This window comes from Sinocyclocheilus rhinocerous, unplaced genomic scaffold, assembly GCF_001515625.1.
Source record: "Sinocyclocheilus rhinocerous isolate Xijiao unplaced genomic scaffold, SAMN03320098_v1.1 scaffold567, whole genome shotgun sequence".
Taxonomy (NCBI): Eukaryota; Metazoa; Chordata; class Actinopteri; order Cypriniformes; family Cyprinidae; genus Sinocyclocheilus; species Sinocyclocheilus rhinocerous.
The window spans coordinates 551655-565898 of record NW_015649134.1 but is presented as its reverse complement, the minus strand read 5'-3'; the positions used below and the strand labels follow the sequence as shown (position 1 = coordinate 565898).

Below are 14244 nucleotides of genomic sequence, written 5' to 3'. Positions count from 1 at the left end.
GGGGGAATTCCCCTCTTAGGTGACTCTTGTGAGAGGGGAAGCAGCTTTCACACAGGAGTCTGCTACTGATCCGTGGCCATTTACCACAAACAACATTTATCCATTATTTTGGTTTCAAATCCCAAAATTGTCACTGAAAATGCTTTTTCAGCATTGCAATTCTTTTTTTACAAAGTACAGTAATACAATCTTTCACGTTCATAAAGAACTTTGTTTTCCTACCTCCACGAGTGCCATCTATTATTGCCTTCTATCTAAAAGTGCTCTTTCCCTTTAAACCTAGCCAAAAAGCCATGCTCAGCGCTTGAAGCGCAGCAAACAGACTCGGTACGGAAACGATCTCTGCACTGCTGCAGACGCACCGCTACTGAACGCACTGCCGGACCGCAACCGTGTGCAGTGTGAACGCTTTAATCAGTTAACAGGAGCGCGGAAAAAATACGCACCATGTATGCACTGCAAACGGAATAATGTGAACTTGGCATTATGTGCGTGCGCTGCGAGTGTGCATGAGCGCGCACAGTCTCCAGGAGAGCACGCGAGCGCTGAATGATTAAACACCGGCAAGAATTAAAAAGTAATGCAATTTATAAACTTTAGTGACGATGTGACACTGCCTCGATTGTGCATGCCTTCTTAGAGACCACCGATCAAACATCCCAACGTGATTATCGGCCGATAGTGATCGGTAGCCGATCAATCGGAGCACCCCGATTCAAAGGTCAAGGGGGAGATCTGTGGTCTGCTTGAACCAGCAAGAACCAGCAAACCAAATACATTTCATGGTCGAGCAAAGACCAATAATAGCAACAGCAGTGTTGCCAGATGAGACTATCACAAGTGCAGCAGGATCATGTTACTATGGCTGCACTGAGGACATGAAAAAGTATGGACTCTTATGGATTACATAATCTAAATAGCCTCAAGAGCCTGATATTGAGTTGACAATGTTATCACCTCCTTGCGAGTTTAATTCAGGAAAGATGAAAAAGCCTGTGATTGTTTTGATCCCTTGTGATGTCAAATAGTACTATATAGTTTAATACAACTACCCAGGGCCGCAAACAACAATTCTTGGGCTTGGTACAGAACCAACATCGAGGGCCCCACTTTTGAAAATCACACTCACTTTCCGGGCCACCATTCGAGCCTGGGACATGGCAACCCTGCTACTAATAGGTATGTGACAATACACTTAGCTCACGAGACAAGAGTTAACACTATTTTTAAGAAATCGTCTTTTATCTGACTGAAAGTCACACAAAACAACGCTGGCGGATTTTGAAAATTACCTTGCAATGAAAGTCACTTCAGTTCTACTTTGTGCATGAATCATCAGATACAGTAAAAGACCAATATCCAAACACTGACTGGCTTCCCTCCTGTATGATTTCACACGAGTTTTGTCAGACCTTATAACTGTGCATGAACCATGCATAAGCTTCTAACTTCTGATTGAAGCAGTGACCTTCTAACTGAACTCATTTACACAAATGTAACTAAAAAAATAAAAGTAATCACTTGATAGTCCTGTTTTTTAATATGGAATTAATTACATGTAATGCCAATTAATTAAATTAACTGCAAATTAATCGCACATCAATTTTGGCTGACAAATTACACCCCAAAAGATCATTTAAAATCATTGAATTAGACAAGTAAAGAATTAAATACAGTACAAAAAGCAGCTTTAGAAATATTTTGAATTTTTGATTCAACACTGAATAATGTTAAAAAAATGTGCATTTAAAAAAAAATTATATTGAAATATGAAATGCTTAAAAAAAAAAAACTCCAGTAGTTGGCAGCTATTCACTGACTTAATCTACAAGTTACTCAGTCATTCATTCAACCTTTGTTCAAACGGATTGATTCAGGAACAAAGCAAGTGACTCTTTATGAATGGCTCACTAAATCATTGGCTCACTTGATTCATTCAGTAACAAAACACCGCTGTGTTGATCAGATATGCACAACAGTTCTGCTGTGGCATTGTTTGGAACAGCTTTTCACCTTGAGAAATATTGTTATGTTTTAATATCACAATTTTGTAGCATGAGATCTCGTCACACTCCAAGCTACTACCCATTAATAACACGTTATATGCAAATATTAAGAAGTCGTCTGAAATTTAGTCAGAAGAGTTACACAGTAGAGAACATATGTACCTTCTTAAAAAGAACAACACCATCCTTGGCAACTTCAAACTTTGAAATGACTGCATCATCTGAGGTGATGCCAAAGGGGATGTCATCCACAGCCTCTGCGGTTTTAATGAAGGCCTTGGCATCTTCTGATTCAACATCCTGCAGAGACAGAAAAAATTAAGAAAAAAAACAACAATAATTATATTATATTATAAGTATAGTTAGTTTAGTTTGGGGTGTTTTTTAAATATTATTTAAAAAACACCCCAAACTAAACTAGCTGACGAAAAGAATGACATTTACCTTAAAGAATCCAATGACTGCAACCTCATTATCAGCAATAAGAGACTCTGCCTGTGTCACATCACTTAAAGTAGTGGCTGCAGGGCCAGTTCGCTTTTTCAGCCAGTTGACAATGTCATCAGCCTGTCGGCCAGCTGTAGACAGAGCATGAGCATGTCATAGTGGGACAAAAGAACCTGGTGGTATCAAGCAAACTCTTGTACATGCATAGAGAAAAAAAGAAGAAAAAAAAAAGTGTCATAGCAACTATAGCTTTAACTGAAAAATTTGTGTTTACTATTGTCATTTTGCATTATTGACACTATTTTCCTAATTAATGCTGTTCAGTTGCTTTGACACAATCTGTATTGTTAAAAGCGCTATATAAATAAAGGTGACTTGACTATAGGAGATGTGCTACATTTACACATTTGGCACATTTTTTTTTTTTTGCAAAGCACCTTCACTGCATTTCAGGCATATATTTGATCAGTTCATGCATTCATTTGGAAATCAGCATGCGACCTTGGTGTTCTAATTCCTTGTTCTACTGTTTGAGCTACAGAAATAATACACTGATAATTAAACAAAAAAATGAAACAAACAAACAAACATTTATTATATAAAACTATTAAATACAGATTAAATGTAGCTCAAGTGCTCCTTCCATGTATCCTCATCCATCTATGATCATTTATGACTACAGGGCAGGACTGACACATCAATGCGAATGACATGTCACAGTTTCAAAGGTAGTCCTAATTATGTACTTTTTAAACGAGTGAAGAGTGAGCAACACAGGTTACAGCAGGAACTACTTATGCGACACGTCAACAATTAAACTGCAGTTCATATGAGTTCTTATGAGAACACCTTACGCCCTGATAGAGTCCTTCCATCGAGGATAAGACAAAGATTAAAAATCTGGAATTGTGTTTTCTGTAATCCCACAAGGAATCTGAAAAGTGTGTGGAAATTCTCTCTTTTTTTTTTTTTAGACCTTAAGACTCTTGAAAGTCCTGGAACTTACATTTGCTGAGGCTGGTCTGGTTTGCAGGAGCACGACAGTAATAAACACAGCCATGGAGAGCAGCCTACAGCAACCAGACCACAGGCATCGTGAGGAACTGCACGTTGAAGGAAAGGGGGAAGGGGCCTTATACAAACAGCCTGGAAGGCAGGGCTTCCACGTACAGAATGACATGCACGTCTTCAGCAGTTAGCACTTACATTCATGGTATGCAGACTACTGACCTGTCTAAACTGAAATATGGTTTACAGTATAAGATGGCATAAATACAGCTCAGTTACACTTAAGCGATTCCAACCAAAACAAACCAGTTAGAACTGTTTGTACACTCACTGACTTCCTTCTATCCGGTTTTGTTTAAAATGATAATGATTTTGTTAATCATGGTATGTTTTTTTTGGGGTTTTTTTACACACAAAAGTACAAGTCAAAAGCTGAAGAGCTTTCTAGAGCTGTCTAGTAGTAGTCCATACACAAAGAAGGATCATGGATATTATGTAGGAAAATTGCGGCTGATATCTCTCACCAGAATACTCCTTGGGGTTCTCCTTCTCTCCTCCCTTGAAGAACTTGATGGTGGGATATCCACGAACACCAAACTCCTGAGCAAGCTCAGATTCCTCTGTTGCATCCACCTTAGCAAGTCTGATGTCTGTGCCTTCAGCTTTCAGCATACCTGCTGCTTTAGCATATTCGGGGACCAGGGCCTTGCAGTGCCCACACCAAGGTGCATCTGCAATAAGCAAAAAAATTTTAATTGAATAAATCTGACATTTACGGCCACTGCATTTAAAGTCAATAACATTCATTTACTCACAAACCACATTAGCAGTAATTTGTCTGAATGAATGTGTTAAAGGTGACATAATACCCCTTTTTACAATATGTAATAGAAGTCTCAGGGGTCCCCAGAATGTAACTGACGTTTTAGCTCAAAATACCCCACAAATCATTTATTATATCATTTTGAGTGGATGCAGAAACACGCTGTATTAGAGCATGTCTCTTTAAATGCAAATGAGCTGCTGCTCCCCGCCCCCTTTTCCAGAATAGAGCTGCACCATTACCTGCTAAAAACATCTGTTTTGGTTCTGATTATCGCGCTGAAATCATGCATTTTAAACCATATTAGTTTAAACTTCTGATATACGGTTTTCTGAGTGCACACATCGAAAGCACACGGACAGAAAGTGGCTGTGGCTAGCATGCGAGTACTAAACTAAGTTCTCATTCACACACAAGTTTACGTTAAAAACACGCATAAGTTCCAAAAACAGTGTTTATTTTAGATCTGTGTGGCAGCAGCAATATACAGTAAATTAATAAAATCCACAGCTCTGTTGTTTCCTCTGAGGCTGGGAATCTAAATAGTGTTCAGTGCTTGTCTATGCAGCCAAAGCCAGAACATGTAGCATGTTTTACTCAAACTTTCGCCATGGCATTAGAACTGGTACACCGTTGTCGCTTGTGAAATCAAAATGACGCGCTGTGGGTGGAAACTTACAGATTAAGGGGCGGTAATATTATAATGAGATCCCTTTGCAACGTCACTAGGGGAGCGAGATCAGACTTGCTCCTTTTTTCAGACACTTGCAGAAAAAAAGCTTATCAAAACAAAGTTACTGAGTTAATATTTTTCACATTTCCTTGATTGGTAGATGCACCGGGGTCCTGATTATAGCACTTAAAACCTAGAAAAGTCAGATTTTCATAAGTCAGTCACCTTTAATGGTGTTTGACTAAAAAGCATGTTGTTTTATTTGGGTATTCAAACCCAGTAAAATTGGATAAATTAAATAAGTAGGTCAAACTTATTACCCTAATCTTCCTCAACACATCATCTCACAACATGGCATGTTATTAGAGTAAAGTCCAAAGTTCATAGAGCTAATAAAAATCCACATATGCATCATACTCCTTTTACAATCTTTACCAAATAAAAACACTAATGAATGACTACAGTTTACGCTTTGATTACATTGTTCACATGAGAAGTGTTTTTAAATTCCACAAATTCAATGTGCATCAAAAGTTCTTTTACTGAATGTACACGTCAACCTAGCGCAGGGCCGCTTGAATGTCCTGCCCATATTAGACGCTGTCACGTCTCTCATTATGACGAAACACTCGTGGACGCCAGTGATTGGCCAACTTGAGAGTCTATCAGGTCCCTGTACCAGGAAATACTTTGAGAGCGTCCAATGAATTTAGCCCAGTAAAGCGCAAATAAACTAACCCAAGAGCCCGGTTACACACAAGTTTGAGAAGTCTTTTCAGGTTGGAAACTCATTCATGCGTGCCCATAACATGCTGCATCTCATTTGCATTAAGTGGTGAAACCGAAAAACAACGCACTCGGAAATCGAAAAACAAGTGAAAGTGCAAATCAATGCTTTGCATTTGTTTATCTATTTTAAACACTGAAGCAACTCAGAGCTACCGTTCCAAGGCTGCTGTCGCTCTAAATACGGACTCACAAATCTACCAACTTGAATCGAATGCATTATCAGTAAAAGGATTCACTGTACTATTGTTTTGTCAAAATAGAGCGTTTTGAAGCTAACGTTAGTGGCAAAGACGTCTTCAAATCACTACATTGGGACCACTTCTCTGAACGCTTACAAAATTGCGTTCTTTTTTTTTTTTTAATAATTCATATTTGGTTAGCACATGTCTGTTACTTAAGTCACGACTGCATGAGATTAAGTATTGCTGCAGCAAATCAAGACGAAGAATGAAAAACAAACTGCCATTTCACTGAGAGTTGGTTTCGTTTGGCATTTTCCTCATGCACAAGCTATCGACATAAACACAGCAACGACAAGCCAAACAACGTTGGCGACTACTTACAAAACTCAACAAGGATATTTGGGTAAGTTTTGAGCGCCTCCTCGAAGTTACTTTTCTTCAGTACGAGCACGTCCTCCTCCTCAGCGATATCAGCCGCGCTCATAGCGGCCAGTGCGCACACAATCAACAACTTCAGCATCTCGGATCACCTCCAAACGAGTCAACTATTGCTAAAACAGTGATGGAAACCGGGGAGACTGTTAGCCCGGCGGGTCGTCTTTCACCTTTAACAGTCTGAAGTATCGCTTGAATGTTGTGTCTGCCGCTAATAACGTGGCAGTGTGTGCAGGAAACAGAGAGGACAGCGCTGCTGCGCATGCGCATTTATGAGGCTGAAGGCAGTTCGTGTTGAATTGTGAGTGGACCGCGCGTCTCCTAGCACCTGGAAGTGAATCTGCCAGTCTCGAATACGAATTTACAAATCCTACTACGGCGAATGCTTGGCTCATGACTATTATTTACGCAACGCAACGTGACGTTCCGCCTCTAGCACTGTCTGCGAAAGGCAGACGTCGCTACGTGATGGCCTGTCAACTGGCGAATTAACTGGGCTTATTAATATTAATTTGACTGCGTGACTGAACACCCAGGAACGAACGCGAGCATATTCTATTTAATATTCATGTGCCAATCCCTGAACAATAGTAGGATCCGTAATTTCTATTTAGGGTTTCTTTGCATGTTTGAGGCTGTATTAAGGAAACACCCTAACTCAAAATACTATCCTATCCGTTTAGTAACCATGGTCATTTTACTACAACTTTATCAAATCAAGAATTAAAATGCATGGGCTTATTGTATAACACAACAGTCAAGATTAAAGTAGTCAATGCACCTAAATTTGCAAAATCCCGCTTTAGAGATTTGTCGTTATATGAAAGGTGAGATAAGAAGAGAATCTTATATACTGTCGTGCCAACACATAGACTAAAGATTTGCATGCTGTTGATTGTGCCAAACAGTGGATAAAAGAATGAACTGATACAGGAAATGGCCCACTATCACTTATACACTATGGATCATATAGTGTGTTATGTTCAGTTGGTTTGCATCACACATTATATGATATAGACCTTTGAAATAGTTTGTAGAAGTCTTGTGATAAAACTCCAAATGCATTAACCTCAGTATGTTATTATCATATCTTGATAAAATAAGCATGATTTGCAAATTAAAATAATAATAGCATATAATATCTCACACAGTCTGATTTGAGAAGAGATAGATAACTTTATAGCTTATGCATTTAATAAATTCAGTGATGTCACAATCAGTCAGTGATGTCATGCCATAAACCTAAAAAGAAAGAAAGAAAGAAAGGTATTTTAAGACCACAAACAGAAAACACAGTGCAGGCTCTTTGCAACTGGAATTCAGTTTCCTCAAAACTGGTTTCCCTGAAATAAATGATGATGATAGACCAGGACTATTTTTTTTCTTCTGTTGCTATTATCAAGAATTGCTGTGACCCCACTAACTTTGATATATAGCTAACTTTACAATGACAATGAAACAATATTACGCATGTAAGCTGACTGTTTTTCAGACGGTTTTCTGCTCTAGAGAAACATTCACAAATTTACAGAGTAATTATCAGCAAACTGTATGGTGAGATCTTGTTGGCTTAGAGGTGTTAGTAACAGGAAGTAACACTAGCTCTGTTTGGTTAACAAAGAATTGTCAGCTAAGGAAAACAAATGCTTTGTTTAATTTACATGGCAATAGGGAAAATATTTCATTCAGCATTGTAAACTTGTGACAAATGTAATAATCTACCAACTTGAATCGAATGCATTATCAGTAAAAGGATTCACTGTACTATTGTTTTGTCAAAATAGAGCGTTTTGAAGCTAACGTTAGTGGCAAAGACGTCTTCAAATCACTACATTGGGACCACTTCTCTGAACGCTTACAAAATTGCGTTCTTTTTTTTTTTTTAATAATTCAGATTTGGTTAGCACATGTCTGTTACTTAAGTCACGACTGCATGAGATTAAGTATTGCTGCAGCAAATCAAGACGAAGAATGAAAAACAAACTGCCATTTCACTGAGAGTTGGTTTCGTTTGGCATTTTCCTCATGCACAAGCTATCGACATAAACACAGCAACGACAAGCCAAACAACGTTGGCGACTACTTACAAAACTCAACAAGGATATTTGGGTAAGTTTTGAGCGCCTCCTCGAAGTTACTTTTCTTCAGTACGAGCACGTCCTCCTCTTCGGGGATATCAGCCGCGCTAATAGCGGCCAGTGCGCACACAATCAACAACTTCAGCATCTCGGATCACCTCCAAACGAGTCAACTATTGCTAAAACAGTGATGGAAACCGGGGAGACTGTTAGCCCGGCGGGTCGTCTTTCACCTTTAACAGTCTGAAGTATCGCTTGAATGTTGTGTCTGCCGCTAATAACGTGGCAGTGTGTGCAGGAAACAGAGAGGACAGCGCTGCTGCGCATGCGCATTTATGAGGCTGAAGGCAGTTCGTGTTGAATTGTGAGTGGACCGCGCGTCTCCTAGCACCTGGAAGTGAATCTGCCAGTCTCGAATACGAATTTACAAATCCTACTACGGCGAATGCTTGGCTCATGACTATTATTTACGCAACGCAACGTGACGTTCCGCCTCTAGCACTGTCTGCGAAAGGCAGACGTCGCTACGTGATGGCCTGTCAACTGGCGAATTAACTGGGCTTATTAATATTAATTTGACTGCGTGACTGAACACCCAGGAACGAACGCGAGCATATTCTATTTAATATTCATGTGCCAATCCCTGAACAATAGTAGGATCCGTAATTTCTATTTAGGGTTTCTTTGCATGTTTGAGGCTGTATTAAGGAAACACCCTAACTCAAAATACTATCCTATCCGTTTAGTAACCATGGTCATTTTACTACAACTTTATCAAATCAAGAATTAAAATGCATGGGCTTATTGTATAACACAACAGTCAAGATTAAAGTAGTCAATGCACCTAAATTTGCAAAATCCCGCTTTAGAGATTTGTCGTTATATGAAAGGTGAGATAAGAAGAGAATCTTATATACTGTCGTGCCAACACATAGACTAAAGATTTGCATGCTGTTGATTGTGCCAAACAGTGGATAAAAGAATGAACTGATACAGGAAATGGCCCACTATCACTTATACACTATGGATCATATAGTGTGTTATGTTCAGTTGGTTTGCATCACACATTATATGATATAGACCTTTGAAATAGTTTGTAGAAGTCTTGTGATAAAACTCCAAATGCATTAACCTCAGTATGTTATTATCATATCTTGATAAAATAAGCATGATTTGCAAATTAAAATAATAATAGCATATAATATCTCACACAGTCTGATTTGAGAAGAGATAGATAACTTTATAGCTTATGCATTTAATAAATTCAGTGATGTCACAATCAGTCAGTGATGTCATGCCATAAACCTAAAAAGAAAGAAAGAAAGAAAGGTATTTTAAGACCACAAACAGAAAACACAGTGCAGGCTCTTTGCAACTGGAATTCAGTTTCCTCAAAACTGGTTTCCCTGAAATAAATGATGATGATAGACCAGGACTATTTTTTTTCTTCTGTTGCTATTATCAAGAATTGCTGTGACCCCACTAACTTTGATATATAGCTAACTTTACAATGACAATGAAACAATATTACGCATGTAAGCTGACTGTTTTTCAGACGGTTTTCTGCTCTAGAGAAACATTCACAAATTTACAGAGTAATTATCAGCAAACTGTATGGTGAGATCTTGTTGGCTTAGAGGTGTTAGTAACAGGAAGTAACACTAGCTCTGTTTGGTTAACAAAGAATTGTCAGCTAAGGAAAACAAATGCTTTGTTTAATTTACATGGCAATAGGGAAAATATTTCATTCAGCATTGTAAACTTGTGACAAATGTAATCTTTTGAAAGATTAAGAAAAAATCTGTTCCATTAATGTTGCAGTTCCTGATTCACTTAGCATGTCATCATAATAAAAGCACCAAAAATCAGCAAATGGACAAGTCAGATGAAACTTAATGCAGAGACGAAGGACCTGATCATCTCTCGCTTGCTATTTAAACAGTCATAGCAGAGACATAGAAATTCAGTTAAAGGGGTCATATGATGCGATTTAAATTTTTCCTTTCTCTTTGAAGTGTTACAAGCTCTTGGTGCATAAAGAAGATCTGTAAAGTTGCAAAGACTAAAGTCTCAAATCCAAAGAGATATTCTTTATAAAAGTTAAAGAGTCAATCATGACTACCTAAAACGGCTCGTTCTAACACGCCCCCACGTCTACGTCACGATGTGGGAAGATTTGCATAACACCGGCCAAATGTTCACGCAAAGAACGAAGGCGTAACTTGTTACTGTAGTATTATAGTAAACTGTAGTATTGTTGCTGCCGCCATGTCGTGAAGACGCTGTGTTTTGTTGTGAAAGCAAAACTACTTTGTTTGGCCTTCCAAAAGAGGACGATATCCGCTTCGTCATGCCTGGAGCTGATCCGTGCTGGTCGCTGAGGAAATACATCAACTTTGCGCTGTGGATCGCCGGATCATCTTTCACCGTGGACGAAGCAGAGTCCAGCCCGGGGTCGTCACATGTGGTTGCCGCAAGCTCCTTCGTCGAATCCGCCGGCAAGCCGCTCACTCTAGCCCGGCCGCTGCTCACTCTAGCCCGCAGGCCTCCGCCCACTCAAGGCCGCCGTGTGTGATGCTGTGTTTCGTTGTGAATGCGAAACTACTTTGTTTGGTTCGACGCGTTTCAGAAAGGCGGGGCATAGAGGAGAAACAATAATGTACAGTATGTGGAAAATAATGTGTTTTTTTTTACCTTAAACCGCATAAACACATTTCATTACACCAAATAATGTTATTTTTAGCAACGTCATATGACCCCTTTAAGCTGTAATTGTTCTCTAATCAGCACAATGCCGGCCACATATGGGTATTGGGAGATGGCAAATGATTTTTCTTTTGATCAAGGATAAAAATACAGCTGTTGCCATGTTAACTCCATTTTTGCTCTTACCTAGAGTTTCTGCATAGAGATTCATATCTGACGTTGCATTGATTGATTTTGATTGTCCTGTGTAACTACATTTGTGATAGCACAAGCAAACTATATACTGTTGTCAATTAATAAAAAGTGTTTCATCATCATGTTGCAATAAATAATCTTGAAAGAAATCAATTTTATTATTTAGGAATATTGAAAAAATGGACACACACTGCCGTTCAAAGGTTTGGAATCAGTAAATGTAAATCTTTTTTAAATAAGTCTATTATGCTCACCAAGGCTGCATCTTTTTGATCAAAAATACAGAAATAATATTGTGAAATATTATTACAATTTAAAACAAATATTTTCTATTTTAATATACTTTAAAATACTATTTATTCCTGTGATGCAAAGCTGAATTTTCATCAGCCATTTCTCCAGATTTAAGTGTCACATGAACCTTCAGAAATCATTGTAATATGCTGATTTATTATCAATGTTGGAAACTGATTGATTGATTGATTGATTGATTGATTGATTGGAACCTGTGATAGATTCTTTGATGAATAAAAAGTTAAAAACAGCATTTATTCAAAATACAATTATTTTCTAACAATAACGAACATTTCTATTCTAACAAATATAAATTTTTTTTAAAAGAAAGACCCTAATTTTTTAACAGTATAGTGTATATTGTTATGAAAGATTTCTATATTGAATATGTTGTTCTTTTAAAGTTTTTTTTCCATCAAAGAATCCTGAAAATCTTGAATGAGACACAATGTGACACTGAAGACTGGGAGTAATATTAAAATATTAAAATATAATATAATAAAATAAATAATAAAAATGTTAAAATATAATATTTAACAATATTACTGTTTTTTTTCTGTATTTTTGATCAAATAAATGCAGCCTTGGTGAGCATAAGAGCATTAAAAATCTTGATCAGAGATCAGAGATCAGAGAGAGCATATATATGACCTTAGTAACTTTATTAACATTATTGTAGTCTAATAATAACACAGTGAAATACCAAATGCATGACCTTTTTAAGCAGAAACTAACAGATATCTTGTGTTTATAGATCTACTCAATTATAATGAAAACATGTAGGCTATAAAGGCAAAATTTGAATTAAAATAATTTACACAGAGCTGTCATTTTTACACTACACTTTATACTGAATGAAATAACGAATAGATAATAAATAAATAAATAAACAAATAAGTAGATCAATACCAAGCTATATCTATAAAATTTGGTCAATAACCAGCCAATTGTGTGAATAATAGCTTTTCTCCGCTAGATGGCATAACTGAACTATGTGTAGATGCCACACATAAACATCACATCTGACCCCTCTACTGAATAATAACAAGAAAGCAGTGTCAGTTCTGTCTTGATTGCTAGGATTAAAACTTAATTTCAATACATAACGTAAGTGATATTATCAGTGTATTTGTTCCCAGTTTCTGTTGTGGCTTATTTATATGAAACATGGTTTAGTATGTTTCATTTAAGGGGAGAACCACAGGTTCTTCTTCTTCTTCTGATGGTAAGGCCAAAGAGAGAGAGAGAGAGAGAGATTAAAATTACCAATTAAAACATGGATCAAATTATATCACACAATCATTAAACCAATTCTACTGTACAGGAGTGAAATTTTGTATTAAAGGGTTAGTTCACCAAAAATGAAAATTCTGTCATTAATTACTCACCCTCATGTTGTTCGAAACCCGTAAGACCTTCGTTCATCTTCGGAACACAATTTAAGATATTTTTGATGAAATCTGAGGGCTCTCTGACCCTCCCATAGACAGCAAGGTAACTACCACATTCAAGGTCCAGAAAAGTACCAAGATGATCGACAAAGTAGTCCGTGTGACATCAGTGATTCAACTCCAAAGTTACGAAGCTACGAGAATACTTTTTTGCGCAAAGAAAACAAAAATAACGACTTTATTCCACATTTTCGTCTCTACTGCGTCACTTTGGACGCGCGTCCACGACAGTACCATGACGCGAGCCATGATACTGTCGTGAACGCGTGTCCACAAGTGACGCAGTAGAGACGAAAATGTGGCAAAAAACATTCTAAGGGTAAACAAAGGCACTTCTAGCAATGCCTGCATGGCTGAACTGGGTTTATACCCCTTACACATTGAAATACAAAAAAAGAGCTGTTCAATTTTGGCATCTGACACTGAATCTATTCAATATAAAGCCCTTCTTGCCAATGAAACTCCCACAGTGTCTCATCCTCTAAATACACTTGTGCTTAAACTAATGAATGAAACTCAAGCTGAGTCTGACTCCAACCACAACCCCAACATTCATAAAGAAATTGACAAAAATCTAAAGTAAAATTATGATGAAAAATTAAAAAACGAATTTGACCTCCAAACCAAACACCAATGTTATTCGGCCCTAAACAGAACCACAAAATTGGCAAATTACTTATCTATTGAACAATTAAAAGAAAGACAAATTCTTTCAAAATATCGACTCAGTGACCACGACTTAGAAATAGAGAAAGGAAGACATAAAATATCCTGGTTTCCTAAATAACAGCGACTATGTAAACACTGTGACTTGAATCAAATAGAGGATGAGAAACACTTTCTTCTTGTCTGTGCCAAGTACATTATTTTTTCCACAATTTGCAGCATTGAATTTTTCCTTCTTTTACTCTAAATAACTCAGAGAAATGTTATGTACTCGAAGAGGATGACATGGCAGTCAAACTAGCTGCAAAATATGTATAAACCAGAAACACCATACGAAAGGTTTAATCCATTGTATTCATTTGCTTTATTTTACATATTCTTCATTGTATATAATTGTAATTAGTATTAGAGATACTGTCTGCTGTTATTTTAATTTTATTGTATTTATTTATTTATTTATTTTCTCTCATTTATTACACTTTTTTTGTCTC

At 37.4% G+C, this 14244-nt stretch overlaps 1 protein-coding gene across 3 annotated transcripts in view; it reads right to left on the bottom strand.

Moving 5' to 3' along the window:
• LOC107710277 (protein disulfide-isomerase) overlaps window positions 1-8784 on the bottom strand; it is a 22533-nt gene extending 13749 nt beyond the window's left edge. Inside the window, exons 1-4 of one of the 3 annotated variants that reach the window (XM_016515004.1) lie at window positions 8451-8784; window positions 3986-4192; window positions 2451-2584; window positions 2169-2306 (exon numbers count right to left, since the gene is read on the bottom strand). In XM_016515004.1, the coding sequence (XP_016370490.1) occupies window positions 2169-2306; window positions 2451-2584; window positions 3986-4192; window positions 8451-8589 (618 nt within the window). In that variant the 5' untranslated portion in view covers window positions 8590-8784. Of the gene's footprint in view, window positions 1-2168; window positions 2307-2450; window positions 2585-3985; window positions 4193-6309; window positions 6648-8450 lie in introns of those variants that run through there. The other 2 variants (XM_016515005.1, XM_016515003.1) reach the window with 2 other exon arrangements.
• Window positions 8785-14244: the final 5460 nt, after the last annotated feature.